The 19,070-nt window shown below is 42.8% G+C and overlaps 1 protein-coding gene across 2 annotated transcripts in view; it reads left to right on the top strand.

Annotated features, from left to right (window-relative positions):
* slc6a2 (solute carrier family 6 member 2) overlaps positions 1 to 19,070 on the top strand; it is a 67,975-nt gene that overhangs the window by 15,053 nt on the left and 33,852 nt on the right. For both annotated transcript variants that reach the window (XM_061765603.1, XM_061765604.1), the window contains one exon: positions 685 to 922. In XM_061765603.1, the coding sequence (XP_061621587.1) occupies positions 685 to 922 (238 nt within the window). The remainder of the gene's footprint in view (positions 1 to 684; positions 923 to 19,070) is intronic.

Genomic DNA, 19,070 nt, shown 5'->3' on the forward strand with positions numbered 1-19,070 from the left:
GCCCTTAGCTCGCTAGCTTGTTAGCTCGCAGGCTAGCGAATGTAATAAATAGTTAACGTTCACTTAAGTGTCTCAGTTGTGCATCTACGGAAAAAACGCCGTTTTGCCAGCAGCTTGCTGCATTGTAAGCAGCACGGCGAGTGTTACCACAACAATGAAAATTAATCGAGTCCAAAAAAACTCCCGTTTCCATTGTATGGAATGATAACCTGCCCTCCTCTGCCTCTGATTGTCTTGCACCAAGACAGGATTCATACTTTTCATTAAAATTTCTACTTTATTCTTATTCAATTCTTCGATGTTATTCAAGTACTATTTTGTTTTCTTTTCAATGTGACCCTCACACTGTACTCTGTAGTATCAAAACTAGGCAACTAATATTTTGTTTTTTAGGTAAGAACATGTGAGGAGCAAAATATTAAAAAACACTCTTAACCACTTAAAAAACAAATGAATGCTGAGTGTCAGTTGAGAAGTACTCTGTAACACTAATATTATATCACATCAGAGCAATTTGACTGCAATAAGTGAGGTACGATCGGGTCATGACAAGGAATAATTTTTGCGTCATTACATTTCTCGGTAGAAAAATGAATACCTCAGCTGGGTTGATTCTGTGGGTTTGCAACATATAAAACCCTTTGGATAAGTTATTGCAAATGCTGACACAGCCTTGCTCCACAGGCGTGGGCTACACAGTGATCGTCATCGCCCTTTACGTGGGATTCTACTACAACGTCATCATTGCCTGGTCACTCTACTACCTGTTCTCCTCAATGACCCGCAAGCTGCCATGGCTCGAATGTGACAACCCCTGGAACAGCCCCAACTGCACTGACCCCAAGGCAATCAATGGCTCCGTCCTGGGAAATGGTACCTCTTACGCCAAGTACAAGATCACCCCAGCGGCAGAGTACTACGAGTAAGTGACTTTTTAATTTTGTAACATTATTCACATCATTCACTCTTTGGAACGTCCTCGTTCCTCGACCAGTGTTTGCCGTAATTCAATGTCCTTTCATTGATGTTACCATTTCATGGCGATGTCAGTTAAATATGTATCGTCTCTGCAGTTGATTTTGCAAATGCTTATGAAACTTCAAATCTGACTTATAAAACACCTTTACTCTACATCACTATGTAAGCTACTAGATAGAGCAGAGCATAAAATATACGCAAACAGAACTGATATCTTGATGTACGGTACGCGATGGTGAACAATATTTTTATTACAACTAACTAACTTTCTCTGTAGATAGGGTATATATATAAGAGGGTAACCAAAATGTTATGTAATTACACAGTGTTTTGAGGAACAAATTCTGGGAGAAATGTTGTTATGTAACAACAATAAAGTAGTAATGTAAGGAGAACAACAGTGCAATGTCTGAGACAAAAGTCTTAATATAACACAGTATTAACTGAATGAGAATGAAGCCATAATGTAACAAAGTCATAATGTAACAAGAATAAAGCTAAAGTGTAACATTAACAATGTTCGAATGTAACGATAATAATGTCAGAATTTAACAAAGTTGTAATCAATGTACAGTTGCAGGAGCAAGTATGTAAACCCTTTGGATTTACCTTGATTTCTGCATAAATTGGTATTAAAATGTGATTGATCTTCAGCTAAGTCACAACAATAGACAAACAGTTTGCTTAAACTACACAGAAACAGTTATGTTTTCATGTTTTTGTTTTTGTTGTTTGTTGTATACATGTAAACAGAAATTACAAAGTATACGACCTAGGGATTTACATACTTAAGTTTTACTTTAAGGACTTCACCGAGAGCTAATCAGAGTCAGGAGTCAGCCAACATTCCAATCCATGTGAGGAGATGTTGTGTTGGTTAAAGCTGCCCTGAGCTTGAGTTTCTACTCGCAAAAAACATTGCCCGATGTGAGCCATGCCTTGCACAAAAGAGCTCTCAGAATACATAAAATTAAGAATTGCAAACTTGCATGTAGGTGGAAAGGATCACAAAGCTATTGCTTAGAGGGCTTGATGGTCATCACTCCACGGTAAAACGGCAAAAGGTTCTGCACTGTTGTTACTCGCCCTATGAATGGCCGTCCTGTAAAGAGTACAAGAAGAGCACAGTGCAGATTGCTCAATGAGGTGAAGACCTACAGTGTCGGCTAAAGACTTAGATAAATCTCTGTCATAACCTAATATCTCTGTTGACAAATCTACAATAAATAGAACATTAAAAAAAAATGGATGTCATTAGAGGACGCCACGGAGGAACCCACTGCTGTTTGAAGTTTGCAAGAGTGCCAGGGTGTTCCACATCACGACTGAGAAACCATTCTGTGGACGGATGAAACCAAAGATATGTTGTTTGGAAAAAACACCCAAAGCATTGTGTGGGGAAAAAAAAGCAACAGTTCTTATAATTTTGTGAACCGGCGTACCCCCAGCGCATTAAAAAGTGGGACAGCTCGGCTGGTGTGGGCGTCGTCAGAGCCGATTTCTTCCTGTCCAATCGAAGCCATCTTTTTCATTTCCTTTAAAAGCGGCACACTAGTTTCGCATGGAGACGTCTCAATATACGGAAGAGGACGCAGCAATCTCTGCGTGACTGGAGCATTGAACGTTAGCTGGTGAGATGGTGAAAACCGATGACGACTTAAATATGTCCGCAGACCTTACCTACAAGCGTCCACTCCAACGATCGTTCGTTCCCATCCCCTGCCCTCCACTACCCCATAGCTGCGCACTGGCCAGTATGTATAATAATAATAACAATGTGTTGAATTATTTACTTTCTTCAATGATTCAGAGGGTTCGATGTAATGAAATACGTCTGATCAACCACTCATGTCCATGGAGCATGCGTATCAGTCTACCTGCACTTCAATCAAATTCACCAAAATCAGGTTAGACTAGCTGCACCAAAAGTTAGACGTGGTCCAAGCAGGTGTAAGTTTAGACTGACTTTCAGTCAAATTCTCACATGCGACAGGCAGATGTCAAAGGAGACACCCTCGTTGCGTCAGTACGCACATCTAGGTGCAGACCAGTCTGCCAAATTGGAACATTCCAGTGAGTCTTGCGCTTGCACAAAAATCAAGATAAGATACTCCACCATTTGCGCTCTGGCGCACCTTGCACAGTGTGTGAAAATAGAGCCCCTTGTCTTCAGTAAAAAAAATGGAAACAGCAATATTTGTGTAGTATTAGTTGAAAAAAACTATGTTTGTCTATTGATGGGGCTTGAAGAAGTATACAAAATATACAGAAATCAAGGTATTTCCAAAGGTTTCACATATTTTTTTTCTTGCAACTGTACATCTCAAGATATCCCAAAATTGTCACAAACGAGGTTTATCCTTATGTACGTATTGCAAGCTGTCCTAAGGATACTGAATCCAGCCATGTATGAATACATAAAAGTTCATGTAATCTTTGAAGTGTACTAAAAAGTTCCATATTTTGTACTGTACTTCAACGTGTGCTGGTCCTGTGCTAAAGGGAGCTCAGGGGAACTTCAACTGCTTATACAATACAGTCCATGGCGTTCACTGCTGACTCTCCAAGCCAATAGTTATATTAGCTCTCACCCTCCATTAAGTCCTCCTAGGGTCATACTAAAATTATGACAAAATACGATTGAAAGAGCGATCATATGTTTATTATTTTTTAATTAGCATTTGTGGGTTGAATGTTTTTGTGGGTTTTCTATCAAAGTTCTTCTGGGGTTTTATTCATCATGACAATGTTCATTTTTGTGGTTGTCGTTAGCAGTGGCATATAACTTCCCGGTATCATACTGAGAGCTGTTTGTAATACTGTGAACTGTGTCTCTGTGAAAAATTCCAAGTGAAACACGAGAATCTGATACTCAAATGAAAATGTGTTCAATCACATATTCTCTTTCATTTACGGCTCGCTCACCATTTTTCTCACTAAATATACTGTACTTCCAAAGGTGCAATTGACCTGAAGATTTCACCAGATGTTGGGAACAACCCAAGTAATCCATACATACAAACAAAGTAGCACAAATAAGATCAGAAATTAAGTTGTGTAAAAATGTGAAATGGCACAGGGAAAAAGTATTGAACACATAAAGGGTGATGCAAAAAGCCATGGAAAGTTAAGACAACACCTAAAATCTATCAATAATCAAATAGCAATCCAGCCCCTTGTCAGTGCAAATGAAAATCACCTGGTTCAGTCCTAATTGATGGCCAACAAAAAGGTCTCATTGCCAAGGTTTGAGTCAAGACACATCTCATGATGGGTAAGAGCTGTGCGCTGTCTCAAGACCATCGCAAACTAATTGTTCCAAAACATAAAGATGGCATTGGTTACAGGCGCATATCTAAGCTTCTGAACGGTCCAGTGAGCACGGTTGGGGCCATAATACGTAAGTGGAAAGCCAATCATACCACCATAAATTTGCTTCGATCAGGTGGTCCTTGCAAGATTTCTGACAGAGGAGTGCAAAGAATAATCAGAAGAGTTGTCCAAGAGCCAAGGACCACATGTGGAGAGCTTCAAAAAGACCTGGAATTAGCAGGTACTGTTGTCACAAGGAAAACAGTGAGTAATGTAGTCCACCGCCATGGCCTGTATGCACGCTCACCACGCAAGACGCCATTGCTTGAAAAAAAAGTATGTCAAAGCTCATTTAAAGTTTGCTGAACAACATTTAGACAAGCCAGTTAAATACAGGGATAATATAGTATGGTCGGATGAGAGCAAAATTGAACTGTTTGGATGCCATAATGCACACCACGCTTGGAGGAGAAATGGCATTGCACATCACCCTAAAAACACCATACCAACAGTGAAGTTTAGAGGTGGGAACATGATGGTGTGGGGCTGCTTTTCATTAAATGGTACAGATAAACTTCACATTATTGAAGGAAGGATGAATGGGCAAATGCACCGAGACATTCTTGACAAAATCTGTTGCCATCTACGAGGATGATGAAAATGAACCGAGGGTGGACATTTCAGCAGGAAATCCAAAACATACTGCCAAGGAAACTCTCAATTGGTTTCAAAGAAAGAAAACAAAGCTGCTCGAATTGCCCAGCCAATCACCTGACTTGAATCCAATCAAAAATATAGAACTGAAACTCAAGGAAGCCCACGGAACCTTGAAGATTTCAAGACTGCTCGTGTGGAGGAATGGGCCAAAATCACACCAGAGCAATGCATACGACTAGTTTCTCCATACAGGAGGCGTCTTGAAGCTGTCATTGCAAACAAAAGCTTTTGTACAAAGTATTAAATAAATACCAGTTGACATATTCAATACTTTTTCCCTGTGTCATTTCACATTATTACACACAACTTAATTGCTGAGCCTATTTGTTCTACTTTATTTGTATGTATGGATTACTTGGGTTGTTCCCAACATCTGGTGAAATTTTCATGTCTATAACACCTTTGTAAATATATTTAATGAGCTAGATGGTGATGTGTTAAATACTTATTTCAGCCACTGTATCTTTGGGCAAGAGGCGGGATACACCCTGAACTGGTCGCCAGCCAATCGCAGGACACATATAAACAAACAACCATTCACACTCATATTCACACCTGCGGGCAATTTAGAATCTTCAATTAACCTAGCATGCATATTTTTGGGATGTGGGATGAAACCAGCGTACCCGGAGAAAACCAACGCAGGCAAGGGGAGAACATGTAAACTCCACACAGCCGAAGCCGGATTTGAATCTGGGTCCCCAGAACTGTGAAGCAGAAGTGCTAACCAGTCAACCACCATGCCACCAAATAGGCCGATTCAACAAAATTCCAATTGACTGTTAGTGAGTGTAAAGTGGATAAGGTAGATGTTGGTGCAGTGAAACAAAGGCTCCAATTACTCCAAAACCTTTTTGACAAGCGAGCCATAAATGAAAGAGAATATGTGATTGTTCATTTGCACAAACTCCACTTCTTGCTCCTTTTTGACATTTTCACTCATTCCCCTCTCATAAGCAAATAAAAGGGAACTTTATGAGAAACATAGACAAACTGACTTTGTGTTAGCGCTATTTTAACTTTGGGACCCAATTGTCGACCACCAACTGACCAATCTTCAAAACTGTTGCAAATGGTAAAACATAAGCAAACCCATTAGCGTCCTTTAGGGGAATTCATGCGTCGGTTAAGGATGTGATATCTAATAAACAATGGCTGGCTTCCAAACATATAAGCGTGAATGTTATCATGGCAACAGTTTTCATCAGAACAACTGGTCCCTGCTTTTTCCAAACAGTCAGCTCTTTTAGAACTATATTTTGAGTCGACCACAGCATTGTTTGAGGAAACACCTCAAGGTGTGAGCGCTTTAAATAATAGCAGTACCAAACATTTCAGGGAAGTCACGGGGGTATTCCTGCAGCAGGTATTGAGAAAACTTGTAGGAAGTTCCCCCTGAGGTGAGGGAAAGTCTAGTCTACTTACCCATTGCAGAGAGCCGGTAAAAGAAATTCAGAATCAGTCACTACTGTACTAGACTCTGTGAACCTAACCTGCTTGCTATCAACTTTTCTATGCTCAACTCTGACTTTCTACCAGTCTCATCCCATCTGAAGCGACATGGCTTGTCCTTTTCGCCATGATCCCATCCATATTGAGGCCCAACCAAATTTAAAATTATATCAGAATCATCTTTATTTGCCAAGTATGTCCAAAAAACACACATGGAATTTGTCTCTGGTAGTTGGAGCCGCTCGAGTACGACAACAGACAGTCAATTGACAGAGAACACTTTTGAGACATAAAGACATTGACAAAAAACAGTCACTGAGCAATAAAGGGTTGCTAGTTATCTGGTAATGCCGGTACATTTATTGATTTATTTTTTTACAATTGTGCAAAAAGATGCAGAGTCCTCTAGCACTTAGAGCAGTTCGAAAGACTAATATTGCAATAGTCCGGTGCAATGACCATTGTGCAAAGGGCGCCGAGACTTCAAGGAGTGTATGCAGTTTAAAGTGACGAGTAGTGCAAATAATCTGGGACAATGTTGATTGTGCAAATGTTGCAGATACTCCTCAGTCAGTGTGCAAATGGATCAGATGGAGCAGATGCTACTCTGGCATGAGTGGCCAGTATTGGTCAACAACAGATATGCAAATAGTGCAGCGTGGCGAGAGTACTACAGTGAGTGCACGAGTAATATATAATTGGCCCCACAGAAATGTGACAACAAACTCAAGACAAAAAATTGCAAGCATGTTGTAATGGAATTGTAGGTTAGGTGTTTAAGAAGTTGATTGCAAGAGGGAAGAAGCTGTTGGAATGTCTGCTAGTTCTAGTTTGCATTGATCGGTACCTGAGGGATGGAGCTGGAAGAGCCGGTGACCGGGATGTGGAGGGTCCGAGAGGATTTTGCAGGCTCTTGTCTTAGTTCTGGCAGCGTGCAAGTCCTCAAGGGTGGGTAGGGGGGTACCGACAATCCTTTCAGCAGTTTTGATTGTCCATTGCAGTCGGAGTTTGTCCTGTTTTGTAGCAGCACCAAACCAGACTGTGATGGAAGAACACAGGAATGATTCGATGACCGCTGTGTAGAACTGCCTCAGCAGCTCCTGTGGCAGGCCGTGCTTTCTCAGAAGCCGCAGGAAGTACATCTTCTGCTGGGCCTTTTTGAGGACGGAGTTGATGATGGTCGCCCACTTCAGGTCCTTAGAGACTGTAATTCCCAGGAACTTGAAGGTCTCGACAGTTGACACAAGGCAGCTGGACAGCGTGAGGGGCAGCTGTGGCGAAGTATGCCTCCTGAAGTCCACGATCATCTCTACAGTCTTGAGCGTGTTCAGCTTCAGGTTGTGTCGGCCGCACCACATCTCCAGCCGCTCCACTTCCTGTCGATATGCAGACTCGTCACCGTCCTTCATGAGGCCGATAACAGTGGTGTCATCTGCAAACTTCAGGAGTTTGACAGCCGGCGCGCTGAGGTGCAGTCGTTCGTGTAGAGAGAGAAGAGCAGCGGAGAGGTCACAACCTTGGGGCGCCCCAGTGCTGATGCTGGGTGTGGATGAGGTGGCCTCCCCCAGCCTCACCTGCTGTGTCCTGTCCGTCAGGAAGCTGTAAATCCACTGGCAGATGGTCAGGTGAGATGCTGAGCTGGAGAAGCTTGGAGGAAAGGAGTTCAGGGATGATGGTGTTGAATGCTGAGCTGAAGTCCACGAACAGAATCTTCGCGTAGCTCCCTGCACTGTCGAGGTGTTCTAGGATGAAGTGCAGTCCAAAGTTGACTGCATCATCCGCAGACCTGTTCGCTCGGTAGGCAAACTGCAGGGAGTCCAGCAGGGGACCTCTGACGCTCTTGAGGTGGTCCAGCATGAGACGTTCAAAGGACTTCATAACCACAGATGTCAAGGCGACAGGCCTATAGTCATTTAGACCCGAGATTGTAAGTTTCTTGGGGACTGGAATGATGGTGGAGCGTTTGAAACAGGATGGTACTTCGCACAGTTCCAGAGATCTACTGAAAATCTTTGTGAAGACTGGAGCAAGCTGGTCCGCGCAGACTTTGACGCAGGATGGAGACACATGGTCTGGGCCTGCCGCTTTGTTAATCTTTTGTTGTTTGAAGATCCGTCTCACATCCTGTTCGCGGATGGTTAACGCAGAAGTCGGTGGAGTGATATTGGTCGGTGGTGCGGCTGGGTGGGTGTGGGGTGTGAAAGTGTCCTTTTCAAATCTGCAGTAGAAGGTATTCAAGTCGTTGGCTAGTGTGCTATTGTTCTCAGCTTGGGGGGATCGTCGCTTGTAATTTGTCAGCGATTGGAATGCATGCCAGACTTATTTAGAGTCGTTAGAGCTCAACTGTTTTTCCAACTTTGCTGCATAGTTCTTCTTTGCAATGTTAATTTCTTTAGTCAGATGGTTTCTAGCTCGATTATACAGGGCCCTGTCCCCGCTTTGATATGCGTCCTCCTTGGCTTGGCGAAGCTGCTTAAATTTGGCAGTGAACCAAGGCTTGTTGTTGTTGAATGTGCGAAATGACTTTGTTGCCGGCATTCCCAGAGTAATTTCTGATTGAACGGTATCACTTTTCATCAGACTCAGTCATGTACCGTAATAATTCTATCTGGCCATTTTCCGACGATTTTCTAAAATGGACAAAGATCTTTATAGATGCACCATTGCAGCAGGCAACCAGTACCTGCTTTTTTTCCAAACTGTTGCTGTTTGCTCGTTTTCAACTTCCTTGTGAGTGAACCAATTTGCATCCTTTAAAGGTAATAGCAGCAGAAACTCAAAGGGCTCTATTTTCCTGACAAGCGCAAATCTGTTGTATTTTTGCAGACACGCCCAGCAATGTATTTAACCAAAGGGGCTGTCTGCGCCAGTGGGCGTGCTTTGTAATATTCATGGCTTTAAAGTATTTGAGCGTTTCAGTGTAAATAACAAGACACGTGTATATATCAAGAAACAAAGGCAAGAAAATATGATTATTCAAGAAAGAGAATGATCATAAGAATCTACTGTGTAGAAATACTGAACACTAACAATGCGGCCTCGTTGAAGAAAAGCATTGTTGTATATGCTTCTATTATATACACGTAGTGAGGTAGTCACAGTATGTTTCAATAGGATGAAGCTCATTGTTGAGGTCAAGAAACAGGAGCCAATTGCTGCTGCGCAGAGTGTCAACAGATTCAAGTAAGCTAATCGCCAGTAAATACTGCTCTGGTGGATGAGTACAATGTATGAAGTGGTGAATGACTCCAGAATCCAATTCAGACTACTCTGCTCCCACTTTTTATTATTATTTTTTTGCGAGTAAGTTACTCTAAACTTGAATTACATTCACTTATTGGCAACATTGTTGCCAGTAAGTTACTGTTAAAAACTTTATGATTATCGCACTACTCGTCACTTTAAACCGCATACACTCCTTGAAGTCTCGGCGCCCTTTGCACAATGGTCATTGCACCGGACTATTGCAATATTAGTCATTCGAACTGCTCTAAGTGCTAGAGGACTGCATATTTTTGCACAATTGTCAAAAAAATAAATAAATAAAATGTACCGGCATTACCAGATAACTAGCAACCCTTTACTGCTCAGTGACCTTTTTTTTCTTTTTTTTTTTTTTCAATGTCTTTATGTCTCCAAAGTGTTCTCTGTCAATTGACTGTCTGTTGTCGTACTAGAGCGGCACCAACGACCGGAGATAAATTCCTTGTGTGTTTCTTGGACATACTTGGCAAATAAAGATGATTCTGATTCTGAAATGTCAAATTGTGTGTAATGCTTTGTTAACTTCCACCATCACTTCGACTTACAGTTGTAGCCAGAGTTGTACCCAATCACATGGATCATGGAGCCGTGGTCTCCACCGAGACGATCATCTCCTCGGAAAAAGGCATCTTGTCTAATGGCCATGAGGAGCTGCATGGATGTTTATGGTAGACTGCGAGGGCGGCAGATGAATTGGATAAGTTATGCAAGATTCATTCAACACATTGTGGCAGATGATTGACAAGAGCTAGCCAGCTACCGCTATCTAGTAGCTTAGCTAACTAGGTGGCTTAGCAGAAGCAGATGTTGCCAGCCAGCGTGGATTTACGCATTTTACGGCACTGAGACCGGCGTATAACAGACCACAGCCACGATGCGGCGAGGGATCCTGGTTAAAGTAAGCCATTTTAAACACAAAATAAGCATTTTTGCAACCACTTTTTTCTGGAGAGAAAAGCGGTTGCTAAAACACGCCAGCCAAAATGCATCAGCTGTCTTCTCTGGTGTTGTGACAAAATCTGCTCCCAGAAGAGACCCCGAAAAAACCTTTGAATGTATTATCAGCTCAGATAAGGCCACATCAAAGTGGACTTTCACAGATCCCTTTGGCTTGTCTGCCTGGATGTCGTTCTGCTTTGCGTGTCTTGTTTGTGCTTGAATGTTGTGTTTCGTCGTTTATCAGCACTGCATCACATGCTGACTCAATTAAATCTAGACATCAGTAAATGAACATAAGTAGTGTATTGAAGTCAAACAGTCAGTCCTTGGTGCTTTACTTCAATGGGCCACAGTAAAGTATGTTTGTTGCAGAGCTACTGTTATCAGTAGTGCGTACAAATACTTCCTTAGTGTGCTTAAGTCCATTTGTCAGGTATCTGTACTTTACTTGAGTATGTATTCTTCGGACGACTTTTTAACTTTCTACTCCCTGCTTTGTGAAAATAGGCACATTACATAACCTCTACAGACGACGACATTACATAAAGAAGACGTAACTAGAGAGAGGTAACATCAATGCCGGTTTAAAGTCTTGGTTAATTGATTGAATGATTATTAGGGATTTAGAAGGGACAGCAGCATCACGTAAGAACATGAACCAGGAAGCATTAGAGACCCTGTGAAGTAGTGATGCACCAAAATTCCGGCCCCCGAAATGTTTCCGCCGAATGTAGCCTAAAAGTAGTGATGTTACGAGATGTGCAGAGTAATGCAGGGGACGTTTCCACAAAGCACGTATCGAGGCTTGCTTCATTTAGGGGTGGACCCGGATGTGATGACTTCCGAAGCCTCCCTGCCCGGCTGTACCACGTGACCGATTCGGGAAGCGCTTCAGGGTTTGCCGCGAGGTTTGACAACAATCTAAACCCCTCATGCAGTGTGTGTGTTTTTTTATTTTTTTCATTTTTATGTAGAGTTGTGGTCAGTGCCCGATGATAGCTGGGATAGGCTCCAGCACTCCTGCGACACTTGTGAGGATAAGCGGCTCAGAAAATTGAGTTGCGGTCAGCTCAGTTTGGATAGCGACTGTGTAGTTTGTATAGGCTAAGAGTTTGGAGAGTGTTAACAGCTGTTTGGACAGCTTGGACAGTAGATAGCGATTCTACGTCACTCCTCGGAATCCTTCGAAAGAGGCTGCTGCCCGCTAACCCCGCACCCTGGTCTAATAGCCCACCAGTTGGTGGACTCGACTCTCAACCTGGGGTACGGTGGTCGCCTGAGTTTCAACCCCAAGCAAGACCCCACAACATAAGGAAATATAATTGAGGCTTATCAATTACCTTTGTTTATCAAAAACTGCATTTTCCACCATTTCTTATTTTATTCATGGGGAAAGTATTTATTGTCTTCACAGAAAGCAAGGTAAAATAAAACCTACCTGGGAGAGGAGAAATTACTGTACCCCAATTTAAACTGTTATTTCTAAATAAGCACTTTCAAAATCCTCTGCCCTCTTAAGCCCATGCCATTTTCAGTGAGAAAAAAACATTATACAACCTGCCATACCAGTGATGATGAACAATTTAAGCACACAGAATATGTTAAAAAATAATATATTTTACACTTTATGTTGGGAAATTACTTGGTCAAACATTGTTTTGTAATACATAGTGATTCACAGGACCCAAAAATGCAACGCAGCACATACTGTATGTGGTAAAGATACAGCTGCCTGTGATTAGCCAGCAGGTTGTTTCGCGTGCAATGAAGCATCAAGAAATGAACCATTACTAGAACGAATGGCTGAAGTGTTACGATGCTTCATGAAGCTTCACCTCGCCATCACTACCTAAAATAACATTTTCAGTTTCGGACTGAAAGACATCACCGAAATAAAACTACCGAACTAACATGTCACATGCAGAACATGTCACATGTTGAACGTCGACGGCCGTCGCTCATGAGTGTGTATACCTCAGAGTAAAGAATAATTTAACAAGCAGTGCCCTATAGAGCTTTGCTAAATATCCAGTTGAAATGACTGGGAGGTCGCGATATTATACACAATCTATAGCCATGGTTTGATAATGACAGTGCCATAAATCAACCATCAATGTGAAATAAGCATAGCTGTTAAATAACATACATTCACCAAACTACTGGTATTATAAACACACATTAATAACAAATATGAACATCTTTTTTACTGTAATAATTAAAATGTGCATGTTGCAATGAATTATGGGAACCACGTGGCTTTTCCATCATCTTTCTAGCAGCCCAAACTGGAGTGTCCCTATTGTTGCCCAACCTCGCTGTTTTCCGCTGCTAATTTGCGCTGGCCCAGCTACCTATGAGCGACAGCTAACGCTGCTAATAAGATGTCGAGTCGCGGAGGCGAATGTGCGCCTCGTGTCCGTTGTCAGCACAGCATAAGTCACGAATCATCGCCTCCATGACAGCGAATAGGCTACACTTTTAGACAAGTTTCGTTATCACGAAGGGCGGGCAGAGGATAAGACGGGGACAAACGGGGATGAGAGTATTTCCTAGGCTATCACATGAAGTCACAAAATACCAAAATAAGTGATTGGGTGGTACAGTACACTTGTCACATTGGTCTGACTGGATCCATGTTATAGCGGAGATAAGCCAACTTTGAAGAGCAAAATAGCAGGCAAAGTAATATGTTTCTATAAAGGAAAATACTGAAATACACTACAATAGACAGCCACACAGGGACCGGAACCCGGAAATTAATTAGTACGTTACAGCTGCTATGTCACTTGAAAAAATGAACCTAAAATTGAAAAGTACATTAATATAATAAATCTTTACAGTGTAAGATAACCTTTATTAGTCCCACAATGGGGAAATTTACATTATTTCAGCAGCAATACCTAAAAGATACCATTGAATACGGAAAATACAAAAATAGCATGCAAGAGAAAATATTTGACTGCAAATGCTTCCGCCATTACAAGGGAATGCCATAAATACAATTAAAATAACAAATATTGAAGCCATGATTTATTAACCAGTACAGAGTAATGATTATGTTGTGAAATTGAACAATACGCAGAATTTATTTTTAATCCTATTACATAATATACTGCAATAACTGTCCTGCTGTAATTTTTGTACATAATTTTAAACATGGAAATCCAGACAAATTGTTCTGGGAGTGAATTTCTATCGGTTAGCAGCTCTGCAGTCATAGCCATAATGGCAATTTTACGAATAAGTGGCATTGTTTTCTCATTAATAATTGGTGGATTTGATTATTTTTATATTTTAAATAATGTGAAACGCTTTGTATTGCTTCCTTTTGTATGAAAAGCGCTTAGAAATAAAGTTTGATTGATTGATACAGTAATTAGCAGCCTGAAGAATAGAGCGTCAGCCTCACAGTTCTGAGGACCTGGGTTCAATCCCCGGCCCCGCCTGTGTGGAGTTTGCATGTTCTCCCCGTGCCTGCGTGGGTTTTCGCCGTGCACTCCGGTTTCCTCCCACATCCCAAAAACATGCATTAATTGGGGACTCTAAATTGCCCTTAGGTGTGACTCTGAGTGCAAATGGTTGTTTGGTTGTATGTGCCCTGCGATTGGCTGGCAACCAGTTCAGGGTGTACCCCGCCTCCTGCCCGATGATAGCTGGGATAGGCTCCAGCACGCCCGCGACCCTAGTGAGGAGAAGCGGCTCAGAAAATGGATGGATGGATGAATAAAACTGTCTTTGAGTCAGCTAGTCCTGGCCCGTAGACTCCGCAGTCTCCTCCCTGATGGCAGAAGACTGAAGAGGCTGTGTGATGGATGGGTGGCATCCCCCGCTCTGCGGAGGGCTTTGCGGGTGAGGCGGGGGCTGTAAATGTTCTGTAGGGAGGGAAGAGAGGTTCCAATGATCTTCTCAGCTGCCCTCACTATGCGGTGGAGAGTCTTGCGGCAGGATGCGGTGCAGGCTCCGTACCACACAGTGATGCAGTTGGTCAGGATGCTCTCTATGGTCCCTCTGTAGAACGAGCACATGATGGGGGTCGGGGCTCAGGCTCTTCTCAGCTTGCGCAGGAAGTAGAGAAACTGGACCCTCCCCACTCAGCGCCGCGTGGCTCGGGCTGTCCAATCTAGTGCCACCTGCTGCCGTCACGAACCCCCGGTCACTCACAGGGGACCGAGAAACAATCGAACCGTGAGAACAGTGATCTTGAAAATACTATATGCTTGTTGTTATTATTTTGTTACGGTATTGGTTGTGTTTTAAGTTTTCATCACCACTATTTCGTTGTATCTGCACATAAAATGAAAATAAAGGCTTTCTATTCTATTTATGTTAAATTTTTATGTACAACACTTTGTTTTTCCAAGTGGTCTATAAACAAAATTGAATGAGTGTCTTAAAGCTGTGCAAGTCTTAATTACACACACGTGCGTATGTATGTTGCTTGTAAATACTGTGATACTGCGAATGGCTCATGAAATCAGATAAGGACCCTTTGATTACTTTAATGATACTTGGATAACTCTAGCAATTATAATGGTATTATACGGTATAATGCCATTCATGTTAACTTTACGTAATTCCATTAGCCAACGACTATACTTTGAAGAGTTTCATGCTGTCATTGCTATCGCTATGCATTTGCCAGGCAACCGGAAGTTAATGTGCTACCTCCACCCAAACATGGAAGTGGTGCGTGCATTGGGTCTGTTGCTGAAAACGTGCAAAGACTGAGAACAATATAGTAGCGACTGAATCGTTGAGAAAAAGCATTAAACTCTTTTTCACTCTTTCAGTTGTCCAGATTTTTGGGGCATGGCTAAAACAAAGCGCAGGTACGCACTTGGACTTTATGACATGAGTCAGCCCACCCCCACTATATACTGTATACTATGGACCTTCATTCTATCCGTGGCTATCTCAGAATCAGAATCATCTTTATTTGCCAAGTATGTCCAAAAAACACACAAGGAATTTGTCTCCGGTAATTGGAGCCGCTCTAGTACGACAACAGACAGTCAATTGACAGAGAACACTTTGGAGACATAAAGACATTGAGAAAAACAATCACTGAGCAATAAAGGGTTGCTAGTTATCTGGTAATGCCGGTACATTTTTTATTTATTTATTTTTTGGGACAATTGTGCAAAAAGATGTAGAGTCATCTAGCACTTAGAGCAGTTCGAATGACTAATATTGCAATAGTCCGGTGCAATGACCATTGTGCAAAGGGCGCCGAGACTTCAAGCGAGTAGTACAATAATCTGGGACAATGTTGATTGTGCAAACGTAGCAGATACTCCTCAGTCAGTGTGCAAATGGATCAGATGCTGCTCTGGCATGAGTGGCCAGTATTGGTCAACAACAGATATGCAAATAGTGCAACGTGGTGACACTGGCACAACTACGAGTTACTTAGTTTTTATTAGCCCTTCGATTGGCTGGCGACCGGTTCAGGGTGTACGCCGCCTCCCGCCCGAAGATAGCTGGCATAGGCTCCAGCAGCTCGCGACCCTGGTGAGGATAAGCGGTAAAGAAAATGGATGGATGGATAGTTTTTATTACAAGCCCTATTTGTACCACTACAGCGTGCAGTTACCAACCAATCAATGCTACATAACTTTAAAAATGCATCCTCCCTGGATGACACAATTTACAGAACAGCTCGATGTTGTGTTTTAAATTCCCAAGTGTTCAATGTTTTGCGTTATTCCAGCCACCGTAATCGAAACATTTAGCATTGTGGGTTTATAACTAGCAGGATGTATGTGCTCAAATATCTGTCAGTGTGTGCCAATGGCTGAAGAACGTGTTGCTGTAAGTGAGGTGGTGACGGCAGGACGGCACAGTCGCTGGTCTGGAAGCCTGTTCGCCCGCGAGTTATAGCGGCTCGCACCGAGACGTAGCGGCCTGTAAAAGTCCCATGACGACTCGGTGGGATACATTCCAGGCACTGGAGGCTTGAAGCAAATATAATGTATTTTCAGGCCTCAAACATGTAAGGATGTGTAGACATATACTAAACCTTTTTAAACATATTTGAGTGACTGGTGAGAGTCGAGCGGGGTGTGTTATATAGACTAGTTGCCTTTCAGCTGGAGAGATTGTGACTTGAGTGAACGGACTGGTCCGCGCTCAATTGTAGGAAGATTGTGAATAGGGGGAATGGACTAGTTTACAATCAGTTTTAGAGAGGTTGTGAATAGCGCAAAATTGACCAGTTGCTAGTCAGCTATGCATTCATTTCCAGTATCGCAACACCACGTTGAGTATCTAAAGAAGTCATGTAGACAGGATGCTAATGTTGTATTTAGTATATTGGTTACAGCAGACACTCCACTACAAAACGGAACGAGTTCAAAGCAATTTAGCCTGTTTGTACATGTAATGCATTTGATAAAGGCTTCTTGTCAGTGCTACAATGCTAGTAGTCTTTTCAGATTGTTTATTTTGAATAAGATCAGACAAGACGTCTAAGTTGACAGACATCAAAGGTGGACTTGGTCCATGCTCCTGATGACCGTTTGCTGCCTCAGCCAATCTTCTCAAACTTTTTTTAGATTAGATTTTTTTGTCCATGTCAGTAAAACCCAACCCAATAATCCTATTGAGTTTTTCCTATTGATTCCAATTATTTTTTTAATATCTGACAAAAGACAACTGAGGTGGCTCCGATTTAAAATAAGAACATTCTTTATCATCTTTTGCTGATCGTCAGAGAACTTTCATTAATTGTTTGTATGTCATTGGAAGAAAATTAATTCATTCATTATCTCCAGTAGCTTTAGCAGGGAAGCCCAGAGTTCCCTCTCCCCAGCCACTTGGCCTAGCTCTTCCAGGGGGGATCCTGAGGCGTTTCCAGGTCATCTTGGAGACATAGTCTCTCCAGCGTGTCCTGGGTCGTCCCCTGGGCTTCCACCTGGTAGGACGTGCCCAGAACACCTCACCAGGGAGGCATCCTAATCAGATGCTCGAGCCACCTCATCCTCTTGGATGACCGTGCTTCTCACCCTATCTCTAAGGGAGATCCCAGACATCTTCCGGAGGAAACTCATTTCGGCCGCTTGTATCCACGATCTTGTTCTTTCGATCACGACCCACAGGTGAGGGTAGGAACTTGGATTGACTGAGAGCGCTTCGCCTTATGGCACAGATCCTTCTTCACCATGACAGACATACACAGAGTCCGCATTACTGCAGATGCTGCCTCACTCGTGAACAAGGGTGGGTACTCTGAGCTGCTGTTTGGTGCACAAACAATAGTCAGGACCGGTTCCCTCACTAAAGGCCCACCCCAACATACAGGCACTGAACCGGGGCAATTAGTGCCTCTCAACTCCAGAGTGGAAGCAAGTCCAACCCTTCTCAGGAGGACTGGTACCAGAGTCCTAGCTGTGTGTAAAGGTGAGCCCGACGATATCCAGTTGGAATTTCTCAACCTCACACACCAGCTCAGGCTCCTTCCCTGCCAGAGCGGTGGCATTCCACATTCCAAGAGCCAGCTATTGTAGCCGGGGATAGGACCGCCAAGGCCTTTGGCCACCACCCAGCTCTCTGTGCACCCGACCCCCTTGGCCCCTCCCACAGGTGGTGAGCCCATGGGAAGGGGGACCCACGTTGCCTCTTCGGGCTGTGCCCGGCTGGGCCCCATGACATGGGTGCAGGCCCGGTCACCAGGCGCTCGCCATCGAGCCCCACTTCTGGGCCTGGCTCCAGAGGGGAGCTGTGGTGGCCTGCGTCCGGACAAATGAAGACATCGTCCATATTTGTTTGCCGTCATAAGAGGTCTTTGAACTGTGCTTTGTCTGGTCCCTCACCTAGGACGTGTTTGGTATTGGTGACCCTACCAGGTGCATGAAGCCCCAGACAACTTAGTTCCCAGGGTCATTGGGACACACAAACCCCTCCAACACAATGACAGCTCAAGCAGGGGTGCAGTCAAGCCAATCTTTTCAAAATAATCTAAATATTTTTTTCCCTGACAAAATGCCACTTTTTAATTTTTTTGTTATATTCCAAAGCAAGAACCATACTGATCTTGTGTCTTTGTATTGATTTTGCCTGATGGTCGGAATTGATGTTTACACCTTCAGGGACATTATTTTTCTGTCAGAGTACGAACAATATTTGTTTTCAAGGCGTATCAGTCCAAAATGGATGACTTTGCAAAGATCATTTTCTCAACGTATCTTTGAAATTTCCAGTAGTACAATTTTTGCTAACTAATGGTCCTCGAGTTAAGTGGGATTAACAGTCACAGTGGCGTTATTTGGAATCCAATGCGTGTTCCTGACAAGACTGTCATATAATATATATATATATATATATATATATATATATATATATACATAGTTTGAGATCGGCTGAGGATAGCAAAGGTGACAAGCATCTACTAACTTTGTATTTGAGATCAG

Source organism: Phyllopteryx taeniolatus, chromosome 2 (assembly GCF_024500385.1).
Source record: "Phyllopteryx taeniolatus isolate TA_2022b chromosome 2, UOR_Ptae_1.2, whole genome shotgun sequence".
Taxonomy (NCBI): Eukaryota; Metazoa; Chordata; class Actinopteri; order Syngnathiformes; family Syngnathidae; genus Phyllopteryx; species Phyllopteryx taeniolatus.